The following is a 17,002-nucleotide window of genomic DNA, read 5'->3' as shown; positions in this document are numbered from 1 at the left end:
ATGACTGCTCCTTGTCCATGAATTTCCAGGAGTTGTTAACATGTAGTTATTTGTCTTTTGCTAGTATGGTAAACAAGTAATTCAAGCCATTTTCTTTTAAGACAGTTATATTAATATATATTTGGTTGATTTTTTCCTATTAAATTATTTGAATTATGACTATTCACATCATTATCTCTAAATGTTATTTATAGTATGGCTAAATGTTATTTATAGTATGGTTATTGGAAGTAAGCAAAATTAATTCCATCAGTATAGTTTTATAGTACCCATGTGTTGCTTAAAATACTTATTTCAGAAAATGTTTTTCTTTAAACCTAATGCTCAGTGTATAGGATATAAAATAAACCACAGATTTGTTAATTGGTTAGCTTTTTTTTTTTTTTAAGAGATGGAGTCTCTGCTTTGTCACCTAGGCTGGAGTGCAGTGACCACTAGGATACTACAGCCTTGAACACCTGGACTCAAGTGATCCTCCTGCCTCAGCCTTCTGAGTAGCTGGGACTACAGGCATTCGTCAGCATGCCCAGCTAATTTTTTAAATTTTTTATAGAGACGGAATCTCACTGTGTTTCTAAGGCTGGTCTTGAACTCCTGGTCTCAAGTGATTCTCCTATTTTGGCCTCCCAAAGTGCTGGGATGCAGGTGTCAGCCACCATGCCCAGCCCAATTTTTAAAAATAATTAGTTAATTAATATTTTTGAGATGGAGTTTCACTCTGTCACCCAGGCTGGAGTGCAGTGTCATGATCATAAGTAGCTCATTGCAATCTCAAACTCCTGGGGTTGAGCGATCCTCCTGGCTCAGCCTCCCCAGTAGCTGGGACTACGGGTACATGCCACTGCAGCCAGCTAATTTTTGAATTTTTTGTGGAGGCCGGGTCTTGTATTGCCCAGGCTGAGCAGCCCAATTTTTAAAAATTAAATTTCACTTGACAAAATGGCAGTCACGGCGGATAAGTGGTCAGCCTTATAAGCGTCTTTGAAAAAAACTAAACATTAATTTTGACAGTATTTACTTAAGTCTTTTATAGTTATGAGTAATTTCCCTTTGAAAAAGTTTAACTGCCATTGAACAATTTGAAATGAAGATTTCTTTCTTTTTTAAAGGTGGAATCTAGCATCACATTTTTGTATACACTAGATATAATTATTAAAAATTTTTTATTCTTTGGTCAGAATTTTCCACTAAATATTTATTTATTTGCAGGTATATTTGCTTACTTAAACTACCATGTTCCTCGAACGAGACGAGAAATCTTGGAGACCCTAATCAAAGGCCTTCAGAGACTGGAGTACAGAGGATATGATTCTGCTGGTATTTTCTTTTAAAAAAATACGAGTTTTGCATGGTTCTTGAATCTAAATAGAGAGTGTTTTATTATTATTTTTAGGAGACTAGGCTTTTTAGTAATACATGTTTTGTTGTTTTGGGTAAGTCTAAATCTGAATAATTTTTGTCTTTTATCATGTTTAAAGGATTTGTTTATGTAATTTCAACAGTATTCCCATGTATGTGGAGTAATGTTTCTTATGGCAATTTTCTTTTATTAAGAATGTTAAGTGGGGCATTTTCATGGTAGAATAAAGTTCATGAAGGCCTCACTCTATAAATTCTTTTTTCTTTCCTTTAATTTCTTTTTCTCCATGGATTCCATGCTTTAGGCATATGAACTTGCCCAAGATTCTTCTATCTTACATAGATGACAAAACAAATAAAAATAACTTTCTGGCAACTTTATGTTCTATTCTAGCTCCTTCCTTCAACTGTTGAGGGTTCCCAAGACCACCCTCAGATTCAGAGATTCCCTAGGAGGACTCACGGGACTCAGCTTGTGGTTGTACTCATGGCTGTGATTTATTACAACAAAAGAATGCAAAGCAAAAGCAGCAAAGGTGCATGGTGTGAAGTCCTGAGGAAAACTAGGCACTAGCTTGCAAAGATTCTTTTCCAGTGGCATTGCACAGGATGTGCTTAATTTTTCCAGTGAGTTGTGACAACACATGTGAAATGTCTACTGGGGATGCTTACTAGTGACTCATTGCCCAAGATTTTTATTGGCTGGTCATGTAGGCACCCTCTGCCTAGCACGTACCAAAATTCTAGACTCCCAGAAGAAAAGCAGATATTCACCATAAGCCACATTGTTTGCACTGTGAGCCACTCTTAGTTAGGGTGATAGGAATCCTCCCCAAATCCAAGTTCCCAGACACCAGTCAAGAACCAGCTTTGAAAGCAGGCCTTTCTGTAAGGACAGCAGTGTCAGACTTGCTGTGTTAACCCTTTTCTGTGTACTTAACATTGCCACATGGAATGGGCATTTATCTTCCTTGACTTTGCTTAATAATGGAAAGTCAGTTCCTCAACTCCTTTGTTATTAAAATTCTCTCCTTAGCTTGTCTGACAACATTATTCTTTTTTCTTCCTAAGATGCTGATTTTCTTTTCTGTTTGCTTTGGTGGCTCCTTTTCTTCTACCTATTGCTTAAATTTTAATGTTCTTCAAGATTCTTTCTTAAGCCCACTTTTCTTACTTGGTATATATCATGGGTCAGCTCTGACTTGCTCAACTTCTCATATGTTGGTGACTTACCATCCAGATGTGTTTTTAATCCAGATGTATTTCTCAGGCTACAGACTTGTATTTGCAGTTGCTGCCTAGAAATTTCTTCCTGGATAGGCCACAATATTTTGAACTTTGAATATTCAGAATTGAACCCCACTCTCTACTCTGTTCTTTCTATGTCTCTTTTTTTCCAACAGTCATTCAATAAGTCCTTTGAGGTATCCTAGTCCTTTCTCACTTTCTCACTTCATGTCTAGTCAGTTCTACTTCTCAGTATCACTTATTTTTGTCTTCATTACCACTGTTTAGTTCAGATGCTCTTTGTTTCTGCTTTGCGGTAGCTATAACTTCTGACAGCTGGTTTCTTCCTCATGTTTCTCTTTCTCCAATTCATTCTCTACACTGTTTCCAGAGAGGGTTTGCTAAACGTTTTTGTCATATCACTTCTTTGCTTGAAACGAATCAGTGCTTTCCCAGTACCTTCAGGGTAACTTTTTCAAATTCTTTAGCAACTTAAGTAGAATCTTAAGAGATGTGTTCCCCGACCTTCCCTCCTTATCTCCCCTTCCGATGTGGGTGCCATCTTCTGTCTTTCTCCATTGTATTCCAGTTGCAATCTGTAGTACTTTTTTGATAACTTTTGATAACACTGTATTGTAATTATTAAATTTGAGGACAAGAATGGAGTTATTTTTATTATTGTCTGTAGCAGCTGTCAAGGTTCTTGACACATAATAGGTTGAATTGATAAATGAATTAATTAGATGAACATATGATTTTTTTAAATTAAAAATTTTGCCTCACATTGATAATCTTAGCAATAACCAGTTTCTAAATCTTGATTGTTTTAACCTCTTGATGATTTAGGTGTGGGAGTTGATGGAGGCAATGACAAAGATTGGGAAGCGAATGCCTGCAAAATCCAGCTCATTAAGAAGAAAGGAAAAGTTAAGGCACTGGATGAAGAAGTTCACAGTAATGTACTTATTTTGACTTTTGTCCCCATTCCCCTTCTCTTCCTTCTCTCCTACCCACTAAATTATACCCCCTTTCCCATACTTTGGGGCCCATTTTAATGATAATGGTTCTTAAAGTTGAAGGGAGGGAAGAAAAAGGACCGTGTTCTGGTCCCTACCTACTTTCTATCTGTAAAATAGGAACAATAATACTCATCTCACAGAGTATTGTGGAGATTCAATAATAAAATGAGTATTTATTTTTAATTTTTTAAATGAATATTTATTGGGAACCTGTTATATTAGCCACTGTTTTTGGTCCTGAGGACAAAACAGAGAACAAGATAAACTCTGCCCTGGTGGAGCTTTCTGTCTAATGAGAGGACCAGACAACAAATGAATACATAATGTTAGGTAGTGATCATTACTATGAAGAAAAAGTATGGTAGAGATCATATTTGATCAGAGACCGTGTGATTATGTGAAGGAGAAAATTCTGTGCAGAGAGAATACCAAGTGCAAAGATCCTGTATGCGCTTGGCCTGCTTACAGCTGAAGTTAGTGGAGCTAGAGCACAGTTAAGTGAGGAGAGGAGTGGGAGGTGTTGAGACTGGACAGGTGGCTGGGACTGGGCTGGGTCATGTAGGGATTTAAGCATGATGGTTTTTTCTGTGTGTGTCATGGGAAGCCATTGGAAGATTGTGCATAGGGGAGTGACATAACTTAACTTCTGTTTTGAAAGGACCACTCTGGTTGGTGTGTGGAAACCAACCAGGTGTAGGGAGGGAAGATGGACGTGGGGAAACCAACTAGGATTCTCTTAAGTAGTCCATGTGGGAGATGATGGTGGCTTGGTTCACAGGGATAGAGTGGTGAGAAGTCTTTAGTACCTAGCATGAAACAAGTTCTCAGTAAATGTTAGCTGTTGTTATTTGTAAAAGAATGTATTGATAGATTTGAGGAGTAATTGAAGAGGGATGGGAGATGAGGGTAGAAAGGTAGGTAGGGACCAGGTGGTGATAGGCCTTGTATGCCTTGAGAAGGTGTCAGGGCTTTGCCTTGTGAGAAAATAGTTCCCTGGTTATATGTTTGAATTTGAGGATCTTTTTATAAATCACTGTAACTGGGTTTAGGATAATTTATTTGTACAGCTAGGGTTGCAAAACACTTCATTAAGCAATGGAAGTCTGTTCAAGGAATTTAAGTGTTGTTTCCTGATCAGATTTGTGCTTTAGAATGAGCTCTGGATAGCCAGTATAAAAACCACCAAGACTGTGCTAAAGTGCATGGACTTCGCTATTCAGACTTCTGAGCAGTTTGCTCTTAATTTAGACCTAGTTCTGATAAACTTTGTTGTCTGGTTTCTTAGCCAAATGAATTATGTACTTTGGAAATTAGGAGGAGGGCATTACTAGTTACTACTTAGAGCTATTATTTTTTTTTCCCCCTTTGGAAGAAGCAAGAAAAGATAGCTTATAGGGAAAAGAAATTAAGAATCAGCTGGTTTTTAAGATGAAAGAACATCAGCCTATGCTGATTTCCCAGTAACCCCATATTTTCATAGCATTGCTTCATTCACAAGTACCTATTCTTTGATTTGAAAGTGCTCCATAATTGCAGTTTATATTGTGAGATGTGTTTACATTCACTGGGAACTAAAGAAATTATAGTCACAAGGTTTGCGGCATTGAGGAAATGAATTTATTTTTACATGTCTAATTAAAATGATAGTGATTTTTTTTCAAGGCAAAGATGATGATTATTATTATTATTTTTTTTTTTGAGACAGAGTCTCACTCTGTTGCCCAGATGAGTGCCATAGTCTCAGCCTAGCTCACAGCAACCTCAAACTCCTGGGCTCAAGCAATCCTCCTGCCTCAGCCTCCCAGAGTGCTAGGATTATAGGCGTGACCCACGCACCTGGCCATAAGGCAAAGATTAAATGTAGATTTTTAAAATTACACTAATTCTTCTATTGTCTTTAATAACTCTTGAGTTTGAAAATTTTCAAACTTCCAGAAAAATTGAAAAAATATAGTACATTATTGCCCATATACACTTTGCCTAGCATTACCAGTTGTTAACATTTTGTCGTATTTGCTTTAACTCTCTGTAGACACTTTTTTGGTGGTTATTGAAACCATTTGCCCTAAACATTTCAGTTGCATTAACTCCTGAGTCTTTTTTTTTTTAAACTTCTGACTTATTTAATTGGAACTACGTCTTTTAATTACTATTTTGAATTTGCTTGATCTTCAATTTCAATAATTGTATATTCCAGGTGAGCAGCATTGTAATAATTACATTTAAATATAGCATATAACTATCTCTGTAGCACAATTTAATATTGCAATTTTCCATTTTATCTTCTCCAGAGCAACAGGATATGGATTTGGATATAGAATTTGATGTACACCTTGGAATAGCTCATACCCGTTGGGCAACACATGGAGAGCCCAATCCTGTCAATAGCCACCCCCAGCGCTCAGATAAAAATAATGGTATGGACAGATTCTTTGTACTTCCGGAATGATTATAGAAGGTTGATGATGGAAAATTAATGACAGCTCTTAGGTTTTTGTTACTTTAATTTTTTTTCATCTGGAAAATCTAAAACATTCAGAAGTAGAGAGTATACAGAACCTAATGATCCATCACCCAGCCTTAACATTTATCAATACATGATCAATTAAGTTTATCTGTGTCCCACCCACTCAGATTGTTTTGGAAGCCAGTAGATATATATATATCACAGATACCTAGATATCATAACATTTAATTTGTATATATTTAAGTGTGCATCCCTAAAGGGTAAGGACTTAGTAGATCGATGTCTCTTCAGTCACTTAATCTATAGCTTCTCCCTCTTTCTCTCCTTTTTCCTTTCAGTTTAATGTGTTGTCTGTCCCATAGTTTCCTACAGTCTATCTTGCTAATTGCATATGTCCTCGTGTGTCATTTGTTTCTCTGTCCTTTGTATTTTCTATAAATTGGTATGGTGTTTATTTGCATCTAGAGGTACAATAATGTTTGGATGTTTTTATTTTTGTGTTGTTAGTAGCCATTGATCATTGCCAAGATTAATTATTTCTAGAGGTTGTAAAATGGTTATTTTTCATTGCTATCATTTCTTCTTCATATATTATCTCAAATACTTCTATAGAGAGAAATTTCTCCATATCAATTGCTTGGTTACCCTGAGGTACAGATTGTATAGGAAAGGTAGGATGAATTTTTTTTTTTTTTTTTTTTGGAGACAGAGTGTCGCTTTGTTGCCCTGGCTTAGAGTGAGTGCCGTGGCGTCAGCCTAGCTCACAGCAACCTCAAACTCCTGGGCTTAAGCGATCCTACTGCCTCAGCCTCCCGAGTACCTGGGACTACAGGCATGCGCCACCATGCCCGGCTAATTTTTTTCTGTATATATTTAAGTTGGCCAGATAATTTCTTTCTATTTTTAGTAGAGACGGGGTCTCGCTGTTGCTCAGGCTGGTCTCGAACTCCTGACCTCGAGCCATCCACCCACCTCGGCCTCCCAGAGTACTAGGATTACAGGCGTGAGCCACCGCACCCGGCCTGAATTTTTTTTTTTTTTTTAAAGGCAATGAGAGAGAGAGATGCCTTTTTCTTTACTTATTATTATTATTTTTTTAAAGGCAGAGGCTGGGCACAGTGGCACATTCCTGTAATCCTAGCACTCAGGGAGGCCAAGGTGGGAGGATTGCTTGAGGTCAGGAGTTTGAGACCAGCCTGATCAAGAGCAAGACCCTGTCTCTACAAAAAATAGAAAAAATTAGCCAGGCATGGTGGTGCGTGCCTGTAGTCCCAGCTGCTCAGAAGGCTGAGGCAGGAGGATCACTTGAGCCCCGGAGTTTGAGGTTGCAGTGAGCTATGATGAATGAGCCACTGCACTCTAGCTGGGGCAGCAGAGTGAGACTCTGTCTCAAAAAAAAAAAAAAAAGGCAAATGTATATGTGTGTGTGTGTGTGTATCCTTTTTGATTTTACAATTTAATTCAGAAACTGCCTACTTAGGTTTCTTGTGCTTCAATAATTATTATTGAATCAGAATGCTAGCAACCACTGAGACTTTTAACACTGACAAGATCTTTATAAGAGATTCCTAAATATTTATATTTCAATTATGTTTTGAGAATTTGGCTTTAAGTTAAGGCTTTTTATCAGCTGTTTATGATTGTCTGTATTCTGACATCAAATTTTTTTTTAAATTCATTTTTGTATTAATAGTTGCTATCATCGTCTCTCTCTTAAAAATCTAGTGAAAGTATTTACTATTTGGTTTCTAAGTGTATTTTAGTTCAAGTTCATTTACTGTGAGACCAAAATGACGGATCTTTAAGTATATTATGAACATTTTGATAATTTGTTATAAAATTGAATTTAGTAGTAATTTTTCTCCTGATGTATATGAACCTTAAACAATAAATCCACATTGGTATTAATAGTTTTTATGTACTGTCAGTGGCTACAAATAATTATATTGTCAACTCTTGATTATCTATTCTTAAATTTTTCAAACTTAATTAAAAATGATGAAATTAACAGAAGATCATACTTATTTGCTCTTAGAATGATATTTTAACATTCATTTATCTGACATTCTAGGAATATTCTTGACCTCAAACAAGTAAATTTAACTATAGAACTGAATAACTGGTTTTTCTTAGTTTCTTTAGTTCTTAAACTCATTCAGTGTAAATCAGATCATTGTTTTAGTTTGAAAGGCCTTCTCTTTAAAGTTATACTCAGGAATGAATGGACAGAGAAATGAACTTTGCAAATAAGGAAACAGGCCCAGTAAACTTACTCCTTTTACATGGTAGCTAACATTGTTTTAGTAGTTTAGTCGCAACTGAAAGTGATGTCTCTGGACTTCCAGTTTATTGTATTTTCCCACTATACTCACATTCCTTAGTACTGTGTACTTCTGATCTGCATAAACAATGCTGCTGTTGTACCTGATGATAATCTGATAATGAAAAGCAGATGCTACTTGATCTTACCTGGAAGTATAGCATGTTACAGATTTTTTGACTTGAGAAAAATCTAGTCACAGTATTATCTATTTACAGCATTTGTCAGACTTCTAACATTTTTTTCATCAGTACTTTTATCTCTTTTAGAATTTATTGTTATTCACAATGGAATCATTACCAACTACAAAGACTTGAAAAAGTTTTTGGTAAGTAAAGTGACCTCAAAAAACATCAGTCTTTGTGAATACTTTAAACAAGAGCTGTGAGGTTGGTTGTTGGGATGTGGAACACCATCTAGGTATGATGTAATTCTGTGGTTCCCAACCCCTAGACCCCAGACCCCAGACCAGCACCAATCTCTGTGCCCCACCAGGAACTAGCCCCACCTGCACCCACAGCTGCTTTCCATCTGGCTTGTGTTACTGCCCAAGCCCTGCCCCCATGGGGGGCATCAGACCCTCATAGGAGCACGAGCCCCACTGCAAACTGTGCATGCAAGGGATCCAGGTTGCACACTCCCCGTGAGAATCCAACGTCTGAAGATCTGAGGTGGAGCCGAGGCAGTGACACCCCTGCCCTGTCCCTTCTTCCCCATCTGTGGAAAAACTTGTCTTCCATGAAACTGGTCCCTGGTGTCAAAAAGGTTGGGGACCGCTGATGTAATTGACTAAAGACAATTACAAAGGTATGATGGTTTATTGGAATTTTCTTTTTTTCTTTTTTTTTTTTTTTGAGACAGAGTCTCGCTCTGTTGCCTAGGTTAGAGTGAGTGCTGTGGCATCAGCCTAGCTCACAGCAACTTCAAACTCCTGGGCTTAAGCGATCCTCCTGCCTCAGCCTCCCGAGTAGCTGGGACTACAGGCATGCGCCACCATGCCCGGCTAATTTTTTCTATATATATTTTTAGTTGGCCAGATAATTTCTTTCTATTTTTAGTAGAGACGGGGTCTCGCTGTTGCTCAGGCTGGTCTCAAACTCCTGAGCTCCAGTGATCTGCCCGTCTCGGCCTCCAGAGTGCTAGGATTACAGGCGTGAGCCACCGCGCCTGGCCTTTTCTTTTTTTTTGAGACAGAGTCTCACTCTGTTGCCCGGGCTAGAGTGCCATGGCGTCAGCCTAGCTCAACCTCAAACTCTGGGCTCAAACAATCCTCTTTCCTCAGCCTCCGAGTAGCTGGGACTACAGGCGTGCACCACCATGCCCGGCTAATTTTTACTGTATATATTTTTAGTTGTCCAGCTAATTTCTTTCATATTTTTTTAGTAGAGGTGGGGTCTCACTCTTGCTCAGGCTGGTCTCGAACTCCTGAGCTTAAACGATCCACCCACCTCAGCCTCCCAGAGTGCTAGGATTATAGGCATGAGCCACCGTGCCCAGTCTACCTATTAGACTTTTCTTTGTTAACAGTGGAACAATACAGTTTTCTTTTGTCATTTTTTTTTAGAGACCAGGTTTTGCTGTCACCCAGGCTAGAGTACAATGGCATGATCATAGCTCACTGCAGCCTCAAACTCCTGGGCACAAGCTATCCTTCTGCTTCAGCCTCCTGAGTAGCTGGGACTATAGGCACGTGACACCAGGCCCAGCTAATTTTTGTATTTTTTGTAGAGATGGGGTCTCACTATGCTGCCCAGGCTGGTCTCAAACTCCTGGCCTCAAATGATCATCCCACCTCGGCCTCCCAAAGTGCTGGGATTACAGACATAAGCTACCACGCCTGACTAATAATTCTGTTTTCTTATACAAAAAGGAAATGGTGTTTGAGTCTGTAAAAGGTTCAAATAAAATTGGAATTTTGGGGAGATATCTTTTGCATTGTAAGATATCCTGTTTGTCGTTTTTTTAAAGTTTCTAGTATGTATAAGAAGAATCAGGGTAGATTAAATGATGTTTCTGTGCCCTAAATAGCTATATACTATATAGAAATGGTCATAATAATGATCTTCATGAGTGCCTTCTCTGGGCTGTCCAGTTAAACTTCCTGCAGTAACGGAGATGTTCTGTATCTGTGTGTTGTCTAATACGGTAGCCAGTGTCCACATGTGGCTGTTGAGCTAAAATGACTGAGGAACTTAATTTTAACTTTCTTTAATTTTAATTAAATTTAAATAACTACATTATAGCTAATGGCTACTTTATTGGATAGTGCAATATCATCAAAAAGCAAATCATATTTTTATGAACTTTGTGAGCATTATATATTTCATTATATTTCACATGGTGACCTAAATTTTGAATAATAGGTAATGGGATATGGTGTTCAAAAAATGTTAGAAATTAGTTAGTGAGGTTTTTAAGGGAGCAATTCTATAGAAAAGTTTTGAATGTTATGAGTATTTCCTTAAATGTGTCAATTTTCTTCCTTTCTACTTACAGGAAAGCAAAGGCTATGACTTTGAATCTGAAACAGACACAGAGACAATTGCCAAGCTTGTTAAGTATATGTATGACAACAGGGAAAGTCAAGATACTAGTTTTACTACCTTGGTGGAGAGAGTTATTCAACAACTGGTATTAAACCATGCTTTCAAAGATAATTATGCCAATATTAATCACAAGAAACTTTGTTAAAATTGTTTGATAAGCATGAACTATGCTAATTCCTTGGGTATTTTTGGCTTTTATTTCATATACATGTTTATTTCATATATATATATATATATACACACACACACACACATAAATAGGTAAGTAAGTAAAAACTATTCAACTTGCATACTTTGGAGAGAGACTGGTTGTTTGAGTTATTGACCCCCCCCTACTTAAAATTCTACTTATTTCATTATAGTTTAGTGTCATAGGAATGAAAAATAATCCAAAATCTAAGTTTGTCTAAAAACTGCATACATACATACAAACCCAAACACACCACACGTGAACTTGTACACAGTACACACATGGAAGATTCATCACTCTTTTGCTTCCTGCTCCCTCAAGTGTTCTTCCCAACCAATAACTTAGCACAAGAGCAGCTTCAGTGAATTATAGTCTTTATCCTAGGCTAATGTCTGCATGTTCCTGAGCCAGCATAGCCAGCTACTTATTTTTCCTTTTGGGTACTTTTCCTTGGCTCTGTGCCTCTGTAGAAAAGTATTTCCCCGCCCAAGAGAAAAGCAGTATTCTTTTTGATCCCATCCCAGTTTCCCTAATTACAGATTAAAGACATCAAAGATTGACAGAAGTCCAAGTCTGTAGTGATACTGACACTCTCCTCCCCCACTCATAACTGTAGCTTTCTCATTTAAAAGTCCTTTACCTTCTTCCTACTAAGGTCCAACCCTCACTTCCCACCCCTGCCCAAATCTTAGCAAAATGGATCAGAAAGATGGAGCATATAGAGGCCTGTTGTTCTCTTTAGCCAAGGCAGAGTAGTGTGCCTTCCCAGCCTTTTCTTGTTTCTAGTAGGCTTTCTGTTCTATCCATTGTATAATCCAGTTTGTGTTCTATGGTGGCTCTTCTCTCACCTATCTCATGTTCCTCCTTTATCTGTTCTTTATTTCTTTAGGCCCTATTCCTGAGGAGGTTGGTTTGATGGGGTGGTATCGTATACATGTTAATAATTGTGATTGTGTATATATATTATCTCTAATATCAAGGTCAAAAAGAATGGAGGTTAACAGTGGTATACAATTACTAGGGCAGAGAATAGGTTTTGGATTTTGAGCTTGGTATCTTTTCTAATTGTATCTTCCCCCTACTAATTGATGGAATGAGAGATATGATATATGATTTGTATTTGGAGCTATAATCTAGTGAGCATATTTTGAGAGTGGGCTTGGTTAAAAAAGTGGGTCTTGGATATACCAAAGCTCGGGAGTGTTTACCTAAAATTTAGACTTGTTTATAAACTAGTGCAAAAGAGCACTGTGTAAACCAAAAATTTCTATGCTGAAGCCAATATATTTGAGGCATTTCACATTTGATAATTGATTATAATAAACATTACTAATGCATTTTTTTCCTTCCATAGGAAGGTGCTTTTGCACTTGTATTTAAAAGTGTTCATTTTCCTGGGCAAGCAGTCGGTACAAGGTACGTATAAATCTAATAATGACTAATAATTACATGTATTTTGAAACATTTGAGTTATACATGTTCTCTGTGGACTGTAAAGGCTCTGCCCTTTCTTAGAGATATTTGTGTGAGTGTATTTATTTTCATATGCTCCTTCTTTTCTATTGTCTTACCACTCTTCCATTCAACAGAATCGCAAATATATTTTGACATTTATAATTGGCCTTTTGTTTTTGGGCGGGCCACCAGGGTTACTTTATGAATTTGGATATTGAATATTCTCTACTTCAGGTCCAAAAGATTAACTTCCTTCATATTTTTGGGAAACATACATTCTAGACAGATTCCTTGATAATTGTACCATCACTGCTTTTGCTAGGATATTAGGTTTGATCATGAAGTCCTTTTCAGAACAGCGAGGAGCCCTAAAATTTGGTAAGAAAGAGGTATCTTTAATCTGAAGGCAGAGTGACTAAGGAGAAGGTGCTAAACATTCATATATTGGCATTCTGTGTACAATTGAAAGAAAGGTTCCATTTAAGGAGAAAAATTTTAAATTCATTGTCATAGACCAAAGGTTGACAAACTCTGAAATGGGCCAGATAGTGTGTATTTTAGGCTTTCTAGACCATATAGTCTCAACTTTGCTGTTGTGGTGTGAAAGCAACCACAGAAAATATGTAAAAGAATGGGCATGTCTTACTGTGTTACAGTAAGACTATATATAATACAAGTTTTATTTGTCGATTAAAAAATAAATAATAAAAAAACCTTTATTTACAAAAATAGATAAGCTTGACCTGTGGGTCAGTTTGCCAACACCTGCTATAGAATATTTAAAAAAAATTTGTTTATATACTACTTTTGTTATATCTGAAGTTGAGCTTGGATGGAAAAAATTTAAACATTATTTGAAGAGCGTTGGCTCATTTAATTTAAATTTTATATTTGTGCGTTATTTATAAAAAATGGCTTAATTCTGAGTAATCTTGCATTTACAGGCGAGGTAGCCCTCTGTTGATTGGTGTTCGGAGTGAACATAAACTATCTACTGATCACATTCCGATACTCTACAGAACAGGTAAAACTACACCTACATGATGCCATGGGGAAAGTGTATAATTTGACAATTGTTTTCCTTAAGTTGGAATAAATACCCCTTTGGTCAGAGCCACATATATATATATATATATATATGTGTATATATAGTTCTATCTAGACATGAAAAAGATTTGTTTTTGTGAGTTTTCTGATGATTAGAATTTTTTTTCTGTTATATATCCTTAGCTAGGACTCAGATTGGATCAAAATTCACATGGTGGGGATCACAGGGAGAAAGAGGTGGGAAATGCACTCTGCACTCTTTTGTTCATTCTTTACTAATTCTTTGTTCTTGGAGTGGATGAATGTGCTGGGCCTCTAAGAAAATGCTTATTTTTATGGGGAAACATTTTTAGATTTTTCTAATTTGCAGAACATATTTATTTTGTCTGTCTGCTTTTGGCATTAGAAAACTGCTTTTAATAATTCTTTTCATTAAAATCTCTAGATTTGAGAATATAATTGAAATTATAAAGTATTTTTTTCTTTGTTCTAGGATATATGCTTAGAGTAGGAAAAGAGCATTGTGTGCTAGGTTATTATAGTTTGAACTAAATGGTAGTTATTTGAGTAATTTAGCCTAATTTTTAAGTGAAATATGTTTAAATGGTCTTTTATGCATGGCATTTTACTTTTAGATGTATGTTTGATATTGTGATTGGCTTTATATGAATTTGGACTTGTTTATATCATTTATGTTTGAGGTGTATTTTTGTTATTAAAGGATTTTTCAGCTATACAGACTCTGGGTCATTTTATTAATGTAATTACATAGAAAAAACAACAGTGTGCTCTTTCCGTTTATTTATACTGAATACTTTCCATGTAAAAGGGAGTGGTACGTTCAGGAAATTAACTCATTTGTGTAATTCGTGGTTTCTTATAAAACATTTAGCAAAGTACTCTAAACCTATTCATTTTTAGATGGTGGCTGCTTTCACTATTTTATCTAGAGCAGAAAGTTATTTCCTCAAAAACCTTCAATCCTGAGATGTTGTTAGAATTTCTTTTTATCTTCTCCCTGTAAATCCTTTTTTATCTAGCTCCTAGTAGCTAAATAATTTTGTGGCTCAGTGAAGTTGAGTTTAAAAAGAATAGCCTCTCATTGAAGAGGCTGTGTAAAGGCTCTGGCTTTCAGGCTTTTGCTAATTTTTCCAAGTGTGAGCCCTGACCAAATAAAGCTATCTTTCTATCTGTAGGACAGGGATGATAGAAATTGTATTCCACTTAAATCAGATGAGATAATATGGGAAGACAACATGTTGACTGTGAGAACCATACAGATGTCAAGTAAAAATGTTCTTTTCATTTAAATAGGCAGTGATACCTCAAATTCTTTTACATTTTAAAAATATACTTTGTTACTTGAAGAATGAAATTATCAATATTTGGAGAAAGACCATAGTGAAATTCAACCCTAAGACATTTTATAACCAAAACTAGTTGTATTTATTTAAAAATATACAGGTGCTGAGTTCTCCTTTTACCTGTTAATTCACTCTTTGTACATTCTGTAAAATTCACTATTTCTGATGTGGTTTTATGAGTTTTGTCAAATGCAGACAATTGTATAAACATGACTGCAATCAAAATACAGAACAATTCCATCACTCAAAAAGTTCCCTCAAGCTGTCCTCTGTAGTTAACCATTGTCTTGTTCCCAGCCCCTGGAAAACACTGATCTGTTATTTTTCTATAGTGTTACCTTTTCTAGAATGTCATCTTATACTTATTTTTTAAAGTTTGGTATCTTCTCTCCTGTTGAATTTGAATGGAAAAGAGCTATTTTGTTTTCATTACTTAAAACTCACCAACTAATCACAAATGATGTGGAACTTTGGATTTACATTTATTTGTTTTTGCTTTTATTATTTTTAATTACATGTAATTGTACATATTTATGGGATACAGTGTGATATTTCAATACATTTATACAATGGGTAATGATCAAATCATGGTAATTAGCATATTTGGATGTACATTTCTAAGAATAATTATGCCAAGTCTTTATATGTGGATTTTAGAGGATAGATACAATATGTGTTTTTACAAGTATATTTGTGGTATTCTCTGGCTATTGTGCCTTAGGTTATAAAGTGTACTATGTCCTGGCCTTGGGGAAGGGTGCTTTTTTTTAAAATATACTTTTTATTTTTTTATATTTTCTTTACCAGATAGTCAAAAGACAATGAAAGGTGCTTTTTTGAGTCTCTAGGACATTTATATAGACTTCAACTAATAATAGATTTTTTTCCCTATTTGGCTAATTTGTCAAATTTCACTATTCCAGTTTTGATTTTAGTTATGAATGAGCAAAAAAGAAAAAAGTTGGTATTCATCAGTGACTTGACAAATTAAGTAGAGATGCCAGAATTCTGAAGTACTAGGATGAAAAAGGATTTTGCCATTGCAAAAGGACCATAGTTTATCCTAACTTAAAAGAAGTATAAGAAAACCCAATTTTAAGAAATGAGGGTTCTTGGTTTATGTATTTCCTGTTTCTAACAGTAGGTGCCACACGTGATATACCATGGTTAGAGAGTGATACGTATCTTTGTTTTTTTAAAATTAGAATTAGTGCAGACTACAGTTTGATTTATTATGGTGACTTGCTATTAAAATCTAGAGAGGTTTTGTTATGAGGTAATAAAAATTTTCCAAGCACGATGGCTCATGCTTGTAATCCCAGCACTTTGGGCAGCCTAGACAGGAGGATCACTTGAGGCCACGAGTTCAAGACCAGCCTAGGCAACATAGTGAAACCTTGTCTCTACAAAATATAGAAAAATTAGCTGGTGTGATGGTGCGTGCCTGTAGTCCCAGCTACTAGGAAGGCTGAGGCAGGAGGATTGTTTGGGCCCAGTAGTTCAGGGCTGCAGTAAGCTATGATCGCGCCACTATACTCCAGCTTGGGCAACAAAGTGAGACCCAGACTCAAAAAAAAGTTAATTTGCCACTAGTCTTCATTTTATTTTTCTTTACACAGCTTTGATATTTTTCATGTAATTTTTGTGAAAAGTATGGGTATATAGACTTATCTGTATATAAAGTTAAATTAAGATTAATTTATAGGCTTTTATGAGTTGGGCTATGAAAAGAAAGATTAAACCAACTTTTAATTTAAAAAGCCAGTTAATGACACTAATAAATTATTTGTCTTTTACCTGGAACAGAAATATTAAAAAATTTATAATGTAGCACTGCTCTCTGCCATGCATTCTTTGATAGTTGCTATTTTACTCTGTACTTTTTGTCTGTTTTTATTGGCTTATTGCATGGAAATAAGGTGATCTACCTGGCATTTTAAAATTGCTAAAATTATTTTGTGTTGCTATGGTTTTTTGTTGAAATCGTAGAAAATTATATATATTTCTG

General features: G+C 36.1%; 1 protein-coding gene across 1 annotated transcript in view; it reads left to right on the top strand.

Moving 5' to 3' along the window:
• The window catches only part of GFPT1 (glutamine--fructose-6-phosphate transaminase 1), a 50,358-nt gene that overhangs the window by 11,131 nt on the left and 22,225 nt on the right, over nucleotides 1-17,002 (top strand). Inside the window, exons 2-8 of the mRNA XM_045549768.1 lie at nucleotides 1,210-1,317; nucleotides 3,433-3,540; nucleotides 5,897-6,022; nucleotides 8,662-8,720; nucleotides 10,889-11,023; nucleotides 12,483-12,544; nucleotides 13,528-13,607. Of these exons, the coding sequence (XP_045405724.1) occupies nucleotides 1,210-1,317; nucleotides 3,433-3,540; nucleotides 5,897-6,022; nucleotides 8,662-8,720; nucleotides 10,889-11,023; nucleotides 12,483-12,544; nucleotides 13,528-13,607 (678 nt within the window). The remainder of the gene's footprint in view (nucleotides 1-1,209; nucleotides 1,318-3,432; nucleotides 3,541-5,896; nucleotides 6,023-8,661; nucleotides 8,721-10,888; nucleotides 11,024-12,482; nucleotides 12,545-13,527; nucleotides 13,608-17,002) is intronic.

The sequence above is a fragment of the Lemur catta genome, chromosome 4, assembly GCF_020740605.2.
Source record: "Lemur catta isolate mLemCat1 chromosome 4, mLemCat1.pri, whole genome shotgun sequence".
Taxonomy (NCBI): Eukaryota; Metazoa; Chordata; class Mammalia; order Primates; family Lemuridae; genus Lemur; species Lemur catta.
Note: the sequence above shows the minus strand (reverse complement) of the source record. Positions and strands in the feature narration are given on the sequence as shown.